Source organism: Hyperolius riggenbachi, chromosome 2 (genome assembly GCF_040937935.1).
Source record: "Hyperolius riggenbachi isolate aHypRig1 chromosome 2, aHypRig1.pri, whole genome shotgun sequence".
Lineage (NCBI taxonomy): Eukaryota > Metazoa > Chordata > Amphibia > Anura > Hyperoliidae > Hyperolius > Hyperolius riggenbachi.
This window is the reverse complement of record NC_090647.1, coordinates 228306910-228328305: the sequence shown is the minus strand read 5'-3', so window position 1 is coordinate 228328305 and position 21396 is coordinate 228306910. Positions and strand designations below refer to the sequence as shown.

Genomic DNA, 21396 nt, shown 5'->3' with positions numbered 1-21396 from the left:
TCCCACCTTATCAAAGATATCCCACCTTATCAAAGTTAACACGCCTTATCAGAGTAGCATAGTGAGCGCTACAAACCCGCTGGGGCTCAGGGCAGGACGAGTGCCATTGCCAATTAGCAGGCATAAGTTTGTAGCGCTCGCTGTGCTACTCTAATAAGGCGTGTTAACTTTGATAAGGTGTGATATCTTTTGATAAGGTGTGATATTTGAGTTATCACGGTTTAGTGAATCAAGCCCATAGTGTGAACGAGGCCTTACGCTTTATGCACATCATTCTGCGTAACGTTCTTTAATGCAAATGCCTCATAGTTTACTTTTCTGATTTTGATGTAAAGAACATATGTGCAATGGAACATGCATAAGTAACGGGCTAAACTGAAAAAGTTCTAAACTCAAGGTGCATACACACATCAGACCATAGTCTTTGGATAATGAAAGATCACAGACCAATTTTACCCCCTCCATGTAGTATGAGAGCCATACCTACACAGTCTATTCTATTGAGCTGAACTCCCCATCAGATAGAAATCTTTGCAACATCCTGCACACAAAGATGCTGTACACATTCAAAAGATCAGTATCTGCAAAAGATCTGTTCCTGCAAAAGATCCGTTCCTGCAAAATGCATTCATAGTCTATGATCTCTGCAGATCCTTATACACACCTTGTTTAACAGACATTCATCTGCAGATCAGACAATCATCTGAAGATCCATCCTGGTGGATCTGATCTGCAGATGAATGTCTGTTAAACAAGGTGTGTATGAGGATCTGCAGATCTAGACTATGAATGCATGTTGCAGGAACGGATCTTTTGCAGGAACAGATCTTTTGCAGATACTGATCTTTTGAATGTGTACAGCATCTTTGGCCTCTATTCATAAAACCTTTGGGGCGAAAACATTCGTGGAGGGAAAATACCGCATCGGTATTTTAGATTTCTGGGTGGTCATTCATAAAAAATCTTGACAGCTGCGATAAGAGTGCGGAGATTTCCCGCTGTAGGCTGGCGGTAGGCTTGCGGAAACACAGAAGCAGGCAGAGTCCCTCCGTGCGCTGCTCTCTCTGCTGCTGCTTGGGAGGTCTGTCCCATTCACTTGTATGTATTCCGCACGCTTCTCGCTACATCAGAGGAAGCGGTATTTCCCGTCCACATACCGCTTCCTCTAATCTTTATGAATGGACATTTTGTTACCTTTTCTAGATAAATCTAGAAAATCACCGAACAAGGGGGGAATTTATCGCTCTGCTGGGGAATTGTAACTTTTCTTGCGGAAACAGCTTTTAAGAATGCACACTGTGCTAAATGGTCGGGAAAGTCCGCTGTTTTGATCGAAAAACTTGCAGAACAGTTTTATGAATAGAGGCCTTTGTGTGCAGCATCTTGCAAAGATTTCTATCTGATGGGGAGTTCAGCTCAATAAAATAGACTGTGTAGGTATGGCTCTCATACTACATGGAAGGGGGTAAAATAGGTCTGTGATCTTTCATTTTCCAAAGACTATGGTCTGATGTGTGTATGCACCCTTAAAGGGATACTTAAAGAGACTCCGTAACAAAAATTGCATCCTGTTTTTTATCATCCTACAAGTTCCAAAAGCTATTCTAATGTGTTCTGGCTTACTGCAGCACGTTCTACTATCACCATCTCTGTAATAAATCAACTTATCTCTCTCTTGTCAGACTTGTCAGCCTGTGTCTGGAAGGTTGCCAAGTTCTTCAGTGTTGTGGTTCTGTGATGCATCTCCCCCCTCCAGGCCCCTCTCTGCACACTGCCTGTGTGTTATTTAGATTAGGGCAGCTTCTCTCTGCTCTATTATCTTTTACAAGCTGGCTGGGCTTTCACATACTGATGAATTACATACAGGCAGAGCTGTCTGCACTCTGCAGGAAGAAACAGCCTGACACTTCAGTGGAAGATAGCTGCAGGGGGAAAGAAACACACAAATGATCTCTTGAGATTCAAAAGGAAGGCTGTATACAGTCTGCTTGTGTATGGATGTATTTTCTATGTGTGGACATACTGTACATCAACCTACTTCCTGTTTTGGTGGCCATTTTGTTTGTTTATAAACAAACTTTTTAAAACTGTTTTTAACCACTTTTAATGCGGCGGGGAGCGGCGAAATTGTGACAGAGGGTAATAGGAGATGTCCCCTAACGCACTGGTATGTTTACTTTTGTGCGATTTTAACAATACAGATTCTCTTTAAGTAAAAAAAAAAAATGATTTTTACTCACCTGGGGCATCCCTCAGGAGTACATTTGAAATCGGCGCCGGTAGACTTGGGCGCAGGATACAGCGTTATATGGCTGATCCTGCTTCTGCACAAGTCCGGGCCGATTTAATTACTATTCCCCCTCCAGGCCGCCATGGATAGTGGGGGAATGAAATAATTCGGCTTCCAGCGATTGCTGGAGGCCGAATTATTATGTTTTTAAGCAACCTCGGCTCCGTCTTTTGACGGAGCCAACGTTACTCACTGAGCGCTGCAATAGGAATGATTCCTATTGTAGTCTATGTAGGCGCCGGCTGCGCCCAAATCTAGCAGTGCTGAAAAGCACTGCTCTGTCCCTCAGCCCCCTGAAGCTGTATGGTGCCCTCGCAGCCTCGCTCCGATTCTCCTGTCCCCGCCGGCGGCTACTTCCGAGTTCGGGGACAGCCGCCGACAGGCTGGGAACGCGAGTGATTCTCCGCATTCCCAGCCGCTATATCACCCTCTATGCTGCTATAGCGTATATACGCTATTGCAGCATAGAGAGTGATATAGCGGGCGGGAACGTACATACGCTATTGCAGCATAGAGGGTGATATAGCGGCCGGGAACACGGAGAATCACTCGCGTTCCCGGCTTGTCGGCGGCTGTCGCCGAACCCGGAAGTAGCCGCCGGCGGGGACAGGACGATCGGAGCGGGGCTGCGAGGGCACCACTCAGCTTCATGGGGCTGAGGGATGCCCCAGGTGAGTAAAAATCATTTTTTTTTTTTTGACTTAAGTATCCCTTTAAGGGTGCATACACACATCAGACCATAGTCTTTGGAAAATGAAAGATCACAGACCAATTTTACCCCCTTCCATGTAGTATGAGAGCCATACCTACACAGTCTATTCCAGCGTTTTTCAACCAGTGTGCCGCGGCATGTTGCCTGGTGTGCCGTCCTCTTCCCCCCCCCCCCCCCCTCTCCCGCACGTCCCCGCGTTCGCCGCTGCTATTACCTTAGCAGCGGCCGCTCTCCCCTCTCCAGCGCATGTGTTTATTTAAGGCAAGCAGCGTATCTCCCGGCTGCTCTGTGATGCGCAGGAATCAGGGCTCGGTTACCATAGTAACGGCGATACATATCGGGAGATACGCTGCTTGCCTTGAATAAACACATGCACTGGAGAGGGGAGAGCGGTAGCTGTTAAGGTAATAACAGCGGCGAGGACGGGCGGGGGGCATCACCTACCCATACTGGGGCACTATTCTGGGGCACTATACTAGCTATACTGGGGCACTATTCTGGCTATACTGGGGGCACTATTCTGGCTATACTGGGGGCACTATTCTGGCTATACTGGGGGCACTATTCTGGCTATACTGGGGGCACTATTCTGGCTATACTGGGGGCACTATTCTGGCTATACTGGGGGCACTATTCTGGCTATACTGAGAGCACTATTCTGGCTATATTGGGGCACTATTCTGGCTATACGGGGGCACTATTCTGGCTATACGGGGGCACTATTCTGGCTATACTGGGGCACTATTCTGGCTATACTGGGGCACTATTCTGGCTATACTGGGGCACTATTCTGGCTATACTGGGGGCACTATTCTGGCTATACTGGGGGGCACTATTCTGGCTATACTGGGGGGCACTATTCTGGCTATACTGGGGCACTATTCTGGCTATACTGGGGCACTATTCTGGCTATACTGGGGCACTATTCTGGCTACACTGGGGCACTATTCTGGCTATACTGGGGCACTATTCTGGCTATACTGGGGCACTATTCTGGCTATACTGGGGCACTATTCTGGCTATACTGGGGCACTATACTGGCTATACTGGGGGCTCTATACTGGCTATACTGGGGCACTATACTAGCTATACTGGGGCACTATACTAGCTATACTGGGGCACTATACTGGCTATACTGGGGCACTATACTAGCTATACTGGGGCACTATACTGGCTATACTGGGGCACTATACTGGCTATACTGGGGGGCACTATTCTGGCTATACTGGGGGGCACTATTCTGGCTATACTGGGGGGCACTATTCTGGCTATACTGGGGCTCTATTCTGGCTATACTGGGGCACTATTCTGGCTATACTGGGGCACTATTCTGGCTACACTGGGGCACTATTCTGTCTACACTGGGGCACTATTCTGGCTACACTGGGGCACTATTCTGGCTACACTGGGGCACTATTATGGCTATACTGGGGCACTATTCTGGCTATACTGGGGCACTATACTGTCTATACTGGGGCACTATACTGGGGGCACTATACTAGCTATACTGGGGCACTATTCTGGCTATACTGGGGCACTATTCTGGCTATACTGGGGCACTATTCTGGCTATACTGGGGCACTATTCTGGCTATACTGGGGCACTATTCTGGCTATACTGGGGCACTATACTGTCTATACTGGGGCACTATACTGGGGGCACTATACTAGCTATACTGGGGCACTATTCTGGCTATACTGGGGCACTATTCTGGCTATACTGGGGCACTATACTGGCTATACTCGGGGCTCTATACTGGCTATACTGGGGCACTATACTAGCTATACTGGGGCACTATTCTGGCTATACTGGGGCACTATTCTGGCTATACTGGGGCACTATTCTGGCTATACTGGGGCACTATTCTGGCTATACTGGGGCACTATTCTGGCTATACTGGGGCACTTTTCTGGCTATACTGGGGCACTATTCTGGCTATACTGGGGCACTATACTAGCTATACTGAGGCAACTAAACTCCCTCCTACACTGGGGCAACTATGCTAGCTATGCAGCCGCACCCCAGCAACCCCCCCCCCCTCATAGCCTGCTGCGCACGGCACTGTCCACTAGGTCGCGCAAACACCCGACCCCCCCACCCCCACCATTCCCCGGGGAAAATTTTGGTCAGAAAGTGTTCCCCGCGGCCGGAAAAGGTTGGGAACCACTGGTCTATTCTATGGAGCTGAACTCCCCATCACTGATGGGGAGTTCAGCTCCATAGAGTAGACCATCAGACAGAAATCTTTGCAAGATGCTGCACACAAAGATGCTGTAGACATTCAAAAGATCATTATCTGCAAAAGATCTGTTCCTGCAAAAGATCCGTTCCTGCAAAATGCATTCATAGTCTATGAGATCTGCAGATCATCATACACACCTTGTTTAACAGACATTCATCTGCAGATCAGATCCACCAGGATGGATTTTCAGATCTGCAGATGATTGTCTGATCTACAGATGAATGTCAGTTAAACAAGGTGTGTATGATGATCTGCGGATATCATAGACTATGAATGCAATTTGCAGGAACGGATCTTTGGCAGGAACAGATTTTTTGCAGATACTGATCTTTTGTGTCTGTACAGCATCTTTGTGTGCAGCATCTTGCAAAGATTTTTTTTCTGATGGGGAGTTCAGCTCCATAGAAAAGACGAAGGTATGGCTCTCATACTACATGAAGGGTGGTAAGATTGGTCTGTGATCTTTCATTTTCCAAAGACTATAGTCTGATGTGTGTATGAGCCTTTATGCTACATACACAATTGAGATAAAAGTCTTTGGAAAAGGCAAGATCACAGACCAACTTTACCCCCTTCCATGTAGTGCGAGAGCCATACTCTACACAGTCTACAGGATCTTCTCAAAAAATTAGCATATTGTGATAAAGTTCATTATTTACTGTAATGTACTGATAAACATTAGACTTTCATATATTTTAGATTCAAATACACACAACTGAAGTAGTTCAAGCCTTTTATTGTTTTAATATTGATGATTTTGGCATACAGCTCATGAAAACCCAAAATTCCTATCTCAAAAAATTAGCATATTTCATCCAATCAATAAAAGAAAAGTGTTTTTAAAACAAAAAAAGTCAACCTTCAAATAATTATGTTCAGTTATGCACTCAATACTTGGTCAGGAATCCTTTTGCAGAAATGACTGCTTCAATGCGGCGTGGCATGGAGGCAATCAGCCTGTGGCACTGCTCAGGTGTTATGGAGGCCCAGGATGCTTCAATAGCGGCCTTAAGCTCATCCAGAGTGTTGGGTCTTGCGTCTCTCAACTTTCTCTTCACAATATCCCACAGATTCTCTATGTGGTTCAGGTCAGGAGAGTTGGCAGGCCAACTTGAGCACAGTAATACCATGGTCAGTAAACCATTTACCAGTGGTTTTGGCACTGTGAGCAGGTGCCAGGTCGTGCTGAAAAATGAAATCTTCATCTCCATAAAGCTTTTCAGCAGATGGAGGCATGAAGCGCTCCGAAATCTCCTGATAGCTAGCTGCATTGACCCTGCCCTTGATAAAACACAGTGGACCAACACCAGCAGCTGACATGGCACCCCAGACCATCACTGACTGTGGGTACTTGACACTGGACTTCAGGCATTTTGGCATTTCCCTCTCTCCAGTCTTCCTCCAGACTTTGGCACCTTGATTTCCGACGGACATGTAAAAGTTGCTTTCATCCGAAAAAAAAGTACTTTGGACCACTGAGCAACAGTCCAGTGCTGCTTCTCTGTAGCCCAGGTCAGGCGCTTCTGCCGCTGTTTCTGGTTCAAAAGTGGGTTCATGCTTCCATCTACTGAAAAGCTTTATGGAGATGAAGATTTCATTTTTCAGCACGACCTGGCACCTGCTCACAGTGCCAAAACCACTGGTAAATGGTTTACTGACCATGGTATTACTGTGCTCAATTGGCCTGCCTACTCTCCTGACCTGAACCCCATAGAGAATCTGTGGGATATTGTGAAGAGAAAGTTGAGAGACGCAAGACCCAACACTCTGGATGAGCTTAGGGCCGCTATCGAAGCATCCTGGGCCTCCATAACACCTGAGCAGTGCCACAGGCTGATTGCCTCCATGCCACGCCGCATTGAAGCAGTCATTTCTGCAAAAGGATTCCCGACCAAGTATTGAGTGCATAACTGAACGTAATTATCTGAAGGTTGACTTTTTTTTGTTTTAAAAACACTTTTCTTTTATTGATCGGATGAAATATGCTAATTTTTTGAGATAGGAAATTTGGGTTTTCATGAGCTGTATGCCAAAATCATCAATATTAAAACCATAAAAGGCTTGAACTACTTCAGTTGTGTGTATTTGAATCTAAAATATATGAAAGTCTAATGTTTATCAGTACATTACAGAAAATAATGAACTTTATTACAATATGCTAATTTTTTGAGAAGATCCTGTATTCTATGGAGCTGCACTCCCCATCAGATAAAATCTTTGCAAGATGCTGCACACAAAGATGCCTGTACACATTCAAAAGATCATTATCTGTAAAAGATCTGTTCCTGCTGATCCATTCCTGCAAAATGCATTCATAGTCTATGATATCTGCAGATCCTCATACACACCTTGTTTTTTTTTTTGTTTTTTTAAATCATGTAGGGGCTCGCTACATGATAGCCGCTGAGCAGCGGCATCCCCCCACCTACTCCGATCACATCCGGCGATCAGAGTAAGCAGGAAATCCCGTCCAGAACGGGATTTCCTGCTGGGCTTCCCTGGTCGCCATGGCGACGAGGAGGGATGACGTCACCGACGTCATGGACGTCAGAGGGAATCCCGATCCACCCCTCAGCGCTGCCTGGCACTGATTGGCCAGGCTGCGCAAAGGGTCTGGAGGGGGGGGCGGCATGGCGGGTAGTGGCGAATCGGCGACGAGCGGCGGCGATCGTAGTATGCACGCAGCTAGCAAAGTGCTAGCTGCGTGCAATAAAAAAAAAATTATGCAAATCGGCCCAGCGGGGCCTGAGAAATCCTCCTGCGCAGGTTACCCCGAGCTGAGCTCGGGATAACCGGCAAGGAGGTTAACCGACAATCATAACCTAACCTAAGTGAAAATTGTCAAAATTGTGCCCAAATTGTCGATCTTTTGCGTGCCAACCAGCACTGCCTTAACGGTCCGTTTCCACTAGCCACCGCGCGCGGCTGCGAGACGCGCGGTGGCACTTCCTGGACAACGGGAACGCTGATGAATTCCAGAAGCCATGCCATGCACGGCTATGGGATTCACAGCCTCCCGCACGGAAACTGACGGCAATGTCGGCAGAATCGCTAAGGTAAGGGATTCGGCCGGCGGCGCTATTGTTTCCTATGGCAGAGTTTCCCCGTGCGATTTGCCTGCGGGGAAACTCTGTGGATTCAGCCCGGTTTCCGCACTAGTGGAAACCGGCCCTAAGGGTCTGGTCAAACTGGCTTTCACGTTCTCTGCAAACAAGTGGAGAAGCGATTCTCATCGATTCATGTTGTTCGATAAATGCATTGCGTGCCCGCAGGGGAGCATCGAGGAACATAGTCAGTCAGCATCAAGGATGAAATGAGATGACAAGATTGAGTGCAGCATTTGCGCAAACAATTGGAAAAGCCGGTACCAATCAGTAAAAGGCGATGTACGGTACGTTAATTTGGAGAGTGCTTAATTAAAAACCCTGAGATTGCTGCTTTTAACATCCATGTGGAGTGGGCCTTATGCTACGTACACACATGCGACAACGATCGTTCGTTAAGAACGACGAACGAACTTTTAATTGATGAAAGAACGACCTAAGTAAAGATAGTTTTAAAATGTGTGTAACGATCTGATCGTTAGAACGAACGTTACATCACAGAAAGCAACTATTGCGCCTGCGCATAAAAATGAGAAGTTCCATGGAGAAATAGTGAAATGCGCATGTCAAGCCTAGTACGAACGATCGTTTCCAACGATGTACTACTTTTGCAAACGATCGTCGTTGGTTAAAATCCGCCGAGACAGAACTTTCTTTTGTAGCGATGTGGCTCGTTCGTCGTTTGCCTTAATAGTCGGTGGTTCGTTTTTTGTAACGATCGTCGTTGGTAAAGATCGGGGAACGATCGTTACAAACGACTATAGTCGCATGTGTGTACGCACCTTAACTCTCTTGGGCATGGAGTTCACTTGAGCATCACAGGTAGCCATTGCAATCATCTTTCACTCCTCCATGAATTGTGTGGATGTTAGAGATTTTGTGCTCCTCCACCTTCCATTTGTGGATACCCCACAGATGCTCAATAGGGCTTTGGTCTGGAGACATACTTGGCTAATCCAGCACCTTTACCCACACATTTAGCAAGGCAGTGGTTGTCTTAGAGTTGTTTGGTGTCGTTATCATGTTGAAAAACTACCCTGCAGCCTAGGGATCATGCTCTGATTCGGTATGTCACAGTACATGTTAGCATTCATGGCATTCAATGAACTTTAGCTCCCCAATGCTAGCAGCACTCATGCAGCCCCAAACCATGACACTACCACCACCATGCTTGACTGTAGGCAAGACACATTTTTCCTTTTACCCCCTCGCCTGGTTGCATACATGCTAAAAGGGCACCTGGAAATTTGGGTACCCTAAAAATCGATTAGTAGAATAATAGTACCCAAACTTCTTTCTATAAACAATATCTGTATTGACGCCTATGGCAGCGCCCAAATTTCTGCAAATTTTGCCCCTCACAAACTCTTGACACCATTTGAACCATATCAGTTTATCTTGGTCTCCTCAGACCACAGGACATGGTTCATGTAATCCATGACCTTAGCAGTGATGGTCCTGTCTAGGAGAACTGATGAAAAAGTATGTGATTTGTTCAGCTGATTTGCAAAGCTCTGGTTTGATCACATCCTGCACATGATCATGACTATCAAATCAGAGACTTGAATATCTATCACCTGACCAAACTGATAGCATACTTCTCTGTGAGTTCTGCTAGACATGACCATGTGGCGTAGCTAAAGAGCTGTGGGCCCTAAAGCAAGTTTTAGAGTGGGGCTCCCCAAGCACTCTATACATAACTATTGATACGGTGCACCAAAACCTGCCAATGGCAACTACAGTGTCAGAGGTGCAAGAAGGGGATAGGGATCAATTTGTTAATGATCACCACTATTCAAAGTATCTATAGAAGTGATTATTATGAGCACAGGACCAATAGAGAGCTAATACTGTAGTTAAGGGAGGGCCTTTCCGGGGCCCTTCTGGCCCAAGGGCCCCAATGCGGTCACTACCTCTGCAACCCCTATAGTTATGAGTGGTTCCTGGCCTGTTAAACCACTGTACAGCCTTGGCCATGATGCTGAAGCTCAGTTTCAGGGTGTTGGCAATTTTCTTATATCGTAGGCCACCTTTATGTAGAGCAACAATTCTTTTTTTAAGATTCCCCAGAGAGTTATTTGCCATGAGGTGCCATGTTAAACTTCCAGTGACCAATATGAGAGAGTGTTTGAGCGATAAAACCACATTTAACACACCTGCTCCCTGTTCACACATGAGATCTTTTAACACTAACCATTAACATGACCCTGGGAAATGTCTAATTGGGCTGAGTTGTGACTTTCTACACTTAGGGGTATACTCAATTTTGTTGGCAGCAGTTTAGACATTAATGGCTGCGTGTAGAGTTATTTTATATTCAGGCCACTTTCACAATGAATATTGGCGGTAGTGGAACAGGCCTTCGGGGAGTACTGTGTTAGTACGCGGTAATCCCGTCTGTCAGCCAGACAAGCAGGAAGTGACGCTCACTTCCTGTGGCCGAAGCGATCACGTGCACGGAAGCTTATTGCTAAAATACGCTTCCATGCAAGAGTGACACGTATAATGTGCGATGGTCATTTTAAAAAAACATGCGCCGCCATAAACTTACATGACTTACAGATCGACACAGGAGCCACACAGTAATGTAGGAATGTGCTCTGGTTAGGGTATTTTTGGTGCACCACATGCCATGTAAACTCCCCCATAGACTTTAATTGCCTTAGCGTTAGGCTGCGGCAAAATGTCGCACTGCGCCATTGTGAAAAAGCCCTCAGTGTTGTTTCATTAAAAAATATCAAATATTTACAAGAATGTAAGAAGTGTACTCTTGTGAGGGCTGGTGCACACCGAGCGGCTTTTTCGGCGTTTTTGCAGCCGGTTGCGGCTGCGGATACGCTTGGTCAATGTATCTCAATGGGGTGGTGCACACCAGAGCGGGAGGCGTTTTGCAGAAACGAATCCTCCCGGGGTGAGGCATTTTTTGGATTTCGGATGCGTTTCTGCCTCAATGTTAAGTATAGGAAAAACACAAACCGCTCTGAAAAACGCCTGTTCAGAGCGGTTTTGCTGGTGTTTTTGTTACAGAAGCTGTTCAGTAACAGCTTTACTGTAACAATATATGAAATCTACTACAAAACCGCTACACAAAACCGCAAAACGCTAGCTGAAACGCTACAGAAAAAGAAGAAAAAGCTTTTCAAAATCTGCTAGCATTTTGCGGATCTGCTAGCTGTTTTTGGTGTGCACCAGGCCTGAGAGTGTATATTGAAAGTGTGCTCTTTTAATATGTTGTGTTAGCCACAAAATTGTATCATCTTTATTCAAAACTGTCTGCTTTAACAATGACTAGCATGGTACAGTGCGTAGGCTACTACTCAGTCCTTACTGTGTATTTGAAAGTATCTAATCAATTAACCTGACATTTCTTTGTTTTTCAGGGCACTATAGAGAATTTATGGCTGGTATTTGACATCATGCACCACCGTTGGCTATTGCTCCTCGCATGCTTTTGGGTCCTGTTCATGCTGATGGTTGCAAGCAAGTTCATTACCCTGACAATGAAAAGTCCAGAGGGTAGGAGTTTAATGCATATTTTTATTATATTCCTTTAGATTTATGTTTTACTTAATTCCAGTAAAGTGCTTCTTTGAAAAAAAAAAAAACAACTTGCCATTGTTTATTTGACCGTTAATGCCTTGATTTTGGACCTAGTTTCAGGCCCAGGACCCACTAGAAATCACAAATCACAAACGCTGATGTTTGCGATTGCAATATGTGGACCAAATGCCTGCATTTCTTTAATTGCAAGTGCTCCAAAAATGCTGCATGCTGCCTAAATATCCATACTATACTTCTCGCCCTGAAAGGAAATGAGTCTTATTTAGAATGTTCTCCTTAGACCATATATTATTTTTCTTCTTTAAATCTAGTTTTCCTCAAAATGAAACAAAAACAACATCATATACTTTTGTAACAGCGATGGAGGAGGTTCACCACACTCTCCAAAATTGCGTAACATGCTTACCCTTTATAATAGCTGCCCCGATTTACAGGCAGCAACTGCGTATTATCAACACCTGGACTTTCGGCTCACGCCACCTCCCACTCCGTATCCTCCGTGGATACCATCAAAGCAATTCAGTATTGAACATACACTCGTGGCCAGAGCAACACAGCATCTGCCACTAATAAACAATACAGGTGCCTCTCCGCTCACCATTAAACACTGCTGTCCACTATGACAGACAGCTGTATGCGCTCTGGCAACTCCCTCCTTCTCCTTCATCCTGGCTATACATGTCCTGGATCAGCACCCCACTGCACTGAAAAGTCAACTGACAATAAGGTTTATTGCTAATGCGTGTTGCGAACTGTTCTGGACAGTGGAGAAAGCCCATTAAGAATAGTATAATTCCCTACAACAAATGCCTGCTGTGACAATAAATGGCATTTATCATTGGTGACGTCTATATTTTATCACATGTGAGGAACCTGTTGGTAACAAATTGTGGAATGTAAGGTCATAACCACTCACAAGGGACGAAAATAGGCGTAGTCAATTCTAGTAGGTGGTGCCAAAACCAGATTCCAAAAACAGCACAACCAATATCTACCAATTGATACTTCGGTAATGCCTATAAATTTAACCCTGCAAGGAGACCAGTGAGGTAGTATGTCAAAAAAAGGTCATAAACCACTCGCAGAGGGCATAAGTAGGCATGACCAATGTGATCAAATAACACCATTAGAGATACTCATAATTCAAAGCAGCATAAATATCACTGATTGGAGTATAGGTAATCTATGAACATTAAGCAATTACCAATCAGTGTATAATCTGGATATTGGGAACACTATATCCTATTCCTGTGAGGAACCCAGTGGGTTAATGTACAGTATGGGGTTTTAACCACTCACAGAGGATAATAGGTGTGACCAATATGGTCAATTATAGATACTATTCTTAGTATACATGGGGACCAGCAAGAGAGCAAATAGACAGTAAAGCTACTATATAGATAGTAGGATCAAAAACCACATGCGTATATTGCACTGAAAGCAGTTACCACCATATTGTGGATTACAGTCCAGCCACATTCCAAAACTGTGAAATTGCAAGCGCCAACAGTTAATATATTGCCACTCAGTTAATGTTTAGGTAATATTGCCTTTATAATAGCATCATTAGAATGAAATTATATCAGCTTATCCATTGAAAATATCTCAGTCCAGCGCACAATTGCTGTACAGCACAAAAAAAGCTTATTTCTTTCCAGTATGTATGCAGCCACAAGCACATAGTCTTAATCACTGTAGCTAGATTATAGCAAGAACGACCCAAACTGGCATGCTCTGTGTGGATATCTCACAACCGCATATCACATGCAAGAAAGTTTCAGTCTGAAGATTGTTCCACACCAGTTATTTGGGTATATACAGTTCCAGATAGACAAAGAAATATCTGTGCGTTTTACTGCGCAGGCTGTGACACAAATTGCTAATGAATGCCGCGAAAGGCGGCTGGTACACTGTCCATGTGTGTTTTGAACTAGTTATTCCAACTTATATTGATCCATAGAGGATGGGAAGTACTTGTCCCCTTGGCTGCACAAACTATAATGCATGGTATTGCTGGATGCTGCGGAAGGCGGGTAATACACAATCCCTGCGTTATGGGCCGATGTACATGCAGGCTATAAGATGCCACAAAGGAACTGAAGGCACTTATCTTGACGTCAGGACGTGCTACGTCATCACGTCAAGTGATGACGTAGCACATCCTGGCAAAGCTCCGGTGGGCGGGCCGAAATGCGTAGACGTTACGCTACGCTTTATTCTATACTGGGAGCCGTTGTTTGATCAACAGGAGCCGCCGCCATTACCACATGCGGGAGCCAGCACTGTTCGCTACTGCAAGAGCCGCTATCAGGCGCCTTTTGCTGCAGTGCCTACAAATGATGTACAGCCTACACATCTAATAAGATAAGTGCCTTCAGTTCCTTTGTGGCATCTTATAGCCTGCATGTACATCGGCCCATAACGCAGGGATTGTGTATTACCCGCCTTCCGCGGCATCCAGCAATACCATGCATCATAGTTTGTGCATAGTTTTGATCCTATTATCTATATAGCGGCTTTACTGTCTATTTGCCCTCTTGCTGGCCCCCATGTATTCTAAGAATATTATTTATAATTGACCATATTATTATTATTATTTATTGTATTTATAAAGTGCCAACATATTACGCAGCGCTGAACATTAATTTAGGTTAGACAATATTTAGGGGTGACGTATAGCAATATGACAATACAGGAATACAAGAAAACCAGATCACACAGCACAGTATGAGTACCAGGTAATGCTTAGTCAGTCACTGGATTGAGCATGGAGATTAGGCAAGTTAAGTTCACTCAGATGCATAGCATGGGTTCACAGTAATGGAGGTGCATGATCAGGTAGGACACAAAAGGAGGAGGACCCTGCCCAAAGGCTTACAATCTAGAGGGAGAGGTAAGGACACGAACGGTAGGGGACCAGAGTTCAGCTGTAGGTTTAGAGCACTTGTGAGGGGTAGTAGGCCAGAGTGAAAAGGTGAGTTTTGGGTTTTTACCATATTGGGCACACCTATTATCCTCTGTGAGTGGTTAAAATCCCATACTGTACATTAACCCACTGGGTTCCTCACAGGAATAGGATATAGTGTTCCCAATATCCTGATTATACACTGATTGGTAATTGCTTAATGTTCATAGATTACCTATACTCCAATCAGTGATATTTATGCTGCTTTGAATTATGAGTATCTCTAATGGTGTTATCTGATCACATTGGTCATGCCTACTTATGCCCTCTGCGAGTGGTTTATGACCTTTTTTTGACATACTACCTCACTGGTCTCCTTGCAGGGTTACATTTATAGGCATTACCGAAGTATCAATTGGTAGATATTGGTTGTGCTGTTTTTGGAATCTGGTTTAGGCACCACCTACTAGAATTGACTACGCCTATTTTCGTCCCTTGTGAGTGGTTACGACCTTACATTGCACAATTTGTTACCAACAGGTTCCTCACATGTGATAAAATATAGACGTCACCAATGATAAATGCCATTTATTGTCACAGCAGGCATTTGTTGTAGGGAATTATACTATTCTTAATGGGCTTCCTCCACTGTCCAGAACAGTTAGCAGCACGCTATATTGCATTAGCAATAAACTTTATTGTCAGTTGACTTTTCTGACAAACTACAAATGTTGAACATGTGTGTTTTTATATAAATTTTTCGAATAAAGTGCAGTTTTTTGAGCAGCATTTACTGCTTTGTGCTTCTTGGTTTTGTATGAACTCTTGGTTAATGCCTGCTGGCCTCCAACACACCTCTTAGCAGCAGCAAGCACGGTAGATCTAGTTTTATCTAGGGAGCCTCAAATAGTGTAAAACCTTCTTTTATTATCTAGAAAAAAACAGAGTACTAATCACATTACAAATTTAAAATGGTAAAAAATGCTCTAAGAGCCGGCTCTTTGCTGCGAACGACAAGAGCCGGTTCTCAGTTTTAAAAGAGCCGATGCCTCAGCCGCCCCCACGGAGCTCTGCAATAAAGGCAGCTGAGGCATGCTGGGAGATGTAGTCCTCCTCTTGCAGCTTGTAGGAGTGTGAGGCGGAGCAGAGCAGTAGCAGGAGGGATTGCCCCAGTCAGAGAAGCAGTCTGGAGTTGTCATGGAGACGGGGGCGGGGCGTTTACTCCGATTCTGAGTGGTGTGTAGTTATATTTAATGAAGAGCCGATTCAGAGCCGTAAGAGCCGGCTCTTTAATGGGAGCCGATTCAGAAGAGCCGATTCTCTAAGAAGAGCCGGAATTCCCATCACTACTTTACACTATTAAACATGCAGAAAAACCATATCCAATATTAACCACTTCACAACTGAGGGGTTTTCCCCTTAAAAACCAGAGCATTTTTCACTCCTCCCAGGCAGTCATCATTCATTTATTTATTAGGCAATATGATTGGTTATTGGGGACTGGGGTCCCCAAAACCAATCATTGGACTGTGGAGCTGGTGTGCACGTGCGTGCGCACGGCGCGGGGGCGCGCGATCGCGCGCTGCACCTTTGTTTACAACTGTTGTTATGAATGAAGACTGCCTCAAGCAGAGGCAGTCTCCATTCATTTATTTGTCATGTGGTATGATTGGTTATTGGGGACTGGGGTCCCCAATAACCAATCATTGGACTGCAGGGGCTGTGCGGGTGGGTGTGTGCACGCGCGATCGCGTGATCGCGCGCACACGGACACAATAACAATGTGCCGGCGGTTTGTTATGAAGACTGCTTCTCTTTGAAGCAGCCTTCATACATCAATCGGGGACTCTAATTGGATTTAGGAACACTCGTTCCTAATGTCCAATTAGTCAACTGCTGTGCGGGCTGGCTAGAGTGTGCGAGCGTGTTGCCCCGCCCACTCCAGGCATGTAAACAGAAACATACGCCTTTCTCCGTCCCTGGGGGAGAAGCAGTGCGCAGAGGGACGGAGAAATTTAGCACTGCGGAGGTAAAGTGGTTAAAATAATTTTTTTTTACTTGCACTGAGGCTTTGTCAAATATTTACCAGTCACCGTAAACAGTCACAGTGTACATAAGGGACAAACCTTATCAAAATCTACAAACTAGCTCAAAAAGGTTAGGAGCCAGTAACCTCACGGTTGGGGGAAGTTCATAAACAGGCACATACACTGTACACACATACTAGCAGAGGGCACAAATACACACATATACTGGGTGGAGGTGGTTTAGTGAATACATACACAATGAAAACACTCAGTGCCAGGGCACACAAACATACACCCAATAAAGAGAAGCATTTGCATGCTGCAAGCACACAAACACGCAGCACCAACACATCCATATGTGCACGAGCAACACATTTATACAATAAAAAGCAGAACATATATACATCATACCAAGACATACACGTACACATGCAGAGAACTAGGACATACAGAATATATCTTGTAACATTGTGTAGGTAGGGGTGCTTTTTGCATTTTGGACACAGTGCAAGCAGACAGTCTGAAGTTCTTAAATTGTGCTGTACAGGAGACTTTGTGATCTACCAACACCAGTCTTTTTAGTCTTTTTTTCTGTGCATGTTATGTATAGACTACTTACAAACTTTACGGGAGAGAAAAAAAAACAAGAAACCAAACAAACACAAGTCTTATGGTACAATTGGCAGAAAAACTAGCTTCTTGGGAGATATCTAAAACTAGCTGTACCCTTTTCCTTTTCTTTTTGCCTCTTTGCTCCCCTTCATTAATGTCTAGTGTGGTAAGGAAACTGGCACCACCCAACCTATCTATGAGATCATCTAAATAGGGCATTGGGTAGATTGAATTTTATTTTATGGGAAAATAAATGCAAATAAATGTATGGTTTGTACATAGGCTTCAATTCATCAAGCATTACCGCATTCGGTAATGCTGAAAACAGCTGACTTAACGGAGCACTTTCGAAAATGTTAATTCATCAAAGCTGTTACCGAATGAGAAGCTGAAATGACAGAGCAATGAGATAAATTACCGACTTGTGCTCAACACGTGTCAGCAAATGTCAGTAAATGTTAATTCATCAAGGTTACCACATTCGCTAACACATTGGACACATTCGCTAACACATTCGGTGTTTATCTCCAGCTCTCCCCTGTCGTTACAGGCTTTGAAAGCCTTCTGTGTGAATGTTTTCATGATTAGCAGGAGCAGGCAGCCAATAGAAACAGCCCCTGTTCTCCTGCAAGTGCAGCTGATAGGTGCTGTTAGGTCACACAGGCTTCTCCACACAAGCTTCCAGAACTCCCAGGCAGTGAGCAGAGAGAACGGGACAAAAGATATCCCCAGATACCCTTCGGTGGTGTAACCCTTTGAGTCCCTGTTTGAATATGCAAAGATGCAAGTGCTGAAATCACCAAGCATGGCATTTGTAATGTCTCCAGGAAGTTTATCTACGTTGTGGCAAATAAGTAGAATGTTAAGAAAGACTGATGGACAGATTCAGAGCAGCAGAGGCAGTATAAGGGCTCGTTTCCACTATCGCGAATCTGCATGCGTCCAACGCATGCAGATCCGCACATGTAATACAAGTGGATGGGCCTGTTTCCACTGTAGCGTTGTTGAGGTGCGTTTTTTTCAGCGTGAAAAAAACGCACAAAAGAGCCAACGATTTCGCCTGCGTCGGGAATCCGTGCGAATCGCCGCTAATGTATTTAATAGTAAAAACGCATGCGTTTGTTACATGCGTTTTTACCCGCGATTTCGCGTGCGATTTCGCACCTTTTTCAATTTTATTTAGCCCTGGCAGTGTCATGGTTAATTTCGCATGGCACCCTGCCATGCGAAATCGCATGCGAAATCGCGGGTAAAAATGCATGTGGAAACGCATCCGCATGCGTTTTTACAAGCGTCGGAATGCGGCCGAAATCGCGTCGCAACAGTGGAAACAAGCCCTAAGTAACAGTAAATATAACACGTTTACATGTAAAGGGATGTCTGGATGCCTTCTATTGTTATCAGCTTGTAACAACACAGAGACATTCCAAGCTGCTCTGCACCACTCTGCTGTTATCTAACAGCCTTTGATGAACTGAAGCCGTAGTACTTCGGTAACTTAACGAACCTCTACCACACATGTGAAAATATTGATGAATTAGCACAGTGAAGTGTAAAATACCGAATGCGGTATTTTAAGGACTGGGATTTTGTTATCAAACACCCTTTGATGAATTGAAGCCATAGTAACTTAAAAGGCGTGGTTACCTTCTTTAAAGATGGTAAAAAAGGGATATGAATACCTTTTACCCAGAGGTAACTCACTGCTCCACATTGTGGACAAAGACCTTGCAGGCTTGTGTTTGCCCACTCCAGGAGGCTTCTGTCCAAAACCACAATGAAATGGTGGGGTTGAGTAAATCCTTCTCCACGATGGTGATTAGCACCCTGGCTGCATCTCCTCTAATTAAATAAGCAACTGTCACATGATCCCCATTGAATACCTCTGAATAAAAGTATATACGGAACATTTTAACATCTTAAAGGACTACTGTAGGGGGTCGGGGGAAAATGAGTTGAACTTACCCGGTGCTTCTAACGGTCCCCCGCAGACATCCTGTACCCGCGAAGCCACTCACCGATGCTCTGGGCCCCGCATCCGGTTCACTTCTGGAATTTCAGACTTTAAAGTCGGAAAACCACTGTGTTTGCGCAGCCGTGCCCTCCCTCCCGCTGACATCACCAGGAGTGTATTGCGCAGTCCCAGTATCGTCTGTGCCTGCGCAGTACGCTCCTGGTGACGTCTGCGGAAGCGAGGACACAGTCATGCAGGCACAGTGGTTTTAAAGTTGGAAATTCCTGAAGTGAACCAGAGGCGGGGCCTGGAGTATCGGTGAGTGGCTGCGCGGACACAGGATGTTTGCAGTGGACCATTAGAAGCCCCGGGTAAGTTCAACTCATTTTCCCCTGACCCCCCCCCCCCCTACAGTAGTCCTTTAAGTTGGCCACACATTAGTAGATTGCCACCTGATGTGGAAAAATGATAGATCCCTCTCTGATCTTAATCTGATCTGAGAGGGATCTATTCCTTCCACACACTGCACATGGATTTTCAATAGATTTCAGCATGAAATCTGTTTAAAATCATTTGACCACAATGATGCACTGCTTGAACCAGTCGCTTCCACCACTCCCTAATTGATCAAGATTTCCCGGCGATTGATACTAATCGAAAATTGGGTGAACGTACAATCATGCAGGCATGTTGGGGCATGCATTTCTGTGAGATTTGTTAAGTGTGTTTGCATCTGCCGGAGAGATCGACGAGTGTATGGCTACCTTTTAGTACTCTTTAAGAAAACTAACAGAAAGGAGCCAATTTGATAGAATTTTTGCCAGGAGAGCGACTTTAAAGAGACACTGAAGCGAAAAAAAAAAAAAATATGATATAGTGAATTGGTTGTGTACTATTAATAATTACTAGAAGATTAGCAGCAAAGAAAATATTCTCATACTTTTATTTTCAGGTATATAGTGTTTTTTCTAACATTGCATCATTCTATAATATGTGCAGATTACACATCACTCAGCGTTCAAAATGAGTCTTTCAGAGCAGTCTGTGAAGTAATGACCTCTCCTCTATCTGAGAAAAAGTAAACAGTTCACTTACAGTTGAGATAATAAAAGTCAGATAACAGCCCTCTCCACGACTAAAGGTAGCCATACACTGGTCGATTTGCCATCAGATTCGACCAACAGATAGATCCCTCTCTGATAGAATCTGATCAGAGAGGGATTGTATGGCTACCTTTACTGCAAACAGATTGTGAACAGATTTCAGCCTGAAACCGTTCACAATTTGTTGTGGTGGTGGTGCTGCTGCTGCCGCCGCTCCCCAAGCATACATTACCTGCTCTGCCGGCACGAGTCCTCCCGGTCACCGCTGCTCTGTCTGCGCTCTGGTCTCCAAGTCCGGCATGCTTTGCTTCTTCCTGCCCGGCAGGAAGTTTAACAGTAGAGCGCCCTCTACTGTTTAAACTTCCTGCCGGGCAGGAGGAACTGAAGCATGCGGACCAGCGCGGACACGGAGCAGCGGTGACCGGGGGTAGTCGCGCCGGCAGAGCAGGTAATGTATCCGGCTCTATTGCGTCGGTCGTCGGGCAATCGAACGCCGCTAGCGACGCGCTCCCTACCCGCGGGCGATCAACGGTAATTTTCCGCACGGAGCGATCGGTGGGATCGGACGAAATGGATCGAAATTCGGCATGTAGTGCGAACGATTGGCGGCAGATTTGATCCCAGTGATCGAATCTGCTGTCTAAACGGCGGCAAGACTTAGTCGGAGAGTTAATGGCTTTTTTTGCATAGAGATAACAACTGGAGTTTCTTAACTCTTCCTGTACTGGAAACAATTAGACTGATGTATCTTATCTTAATGTTTTATTTCTTAGCTGTACTTCACATACAAATCATAATATCATAATTTTTTTTTCGCTTCAGTGTCTCTTTAAATGCTTTTACATTTGAAAAGGTTTCTTATTAAGTATGAAATTTTTTTTCCTTC

At 44.9% G+C, this 21396-nt stretch overlaps 1 protein-coding gene across 2 annotated transcripts in view; it reads left to right on the top strand.

Annotated features, from left to right (window-relative positions):
• CHST10 (carbohydrate sulfotransferase 10) overlaps nucleotides 1-21396 on the top strand; it is a 67282-nt gene that overhangs the window by 10247 nt on the left and 35639 nt on the right. For both annotated transcript variants that reach the window (XM_068268272.1, XM_068268273.1), the window contains exon 2: nucleotides 11729-11864. In XM_068268272.1, the coding sequence (XP_068124373.1) occupies nucleotides 11765-11864 (100 nt within the window). In that variant the 5' untranslated portion in view covers nucleotides 11729-11764. The remainder of the gene's footprint in view (nucleotides 1-11728; nucleotides 11865-21396) is intronic.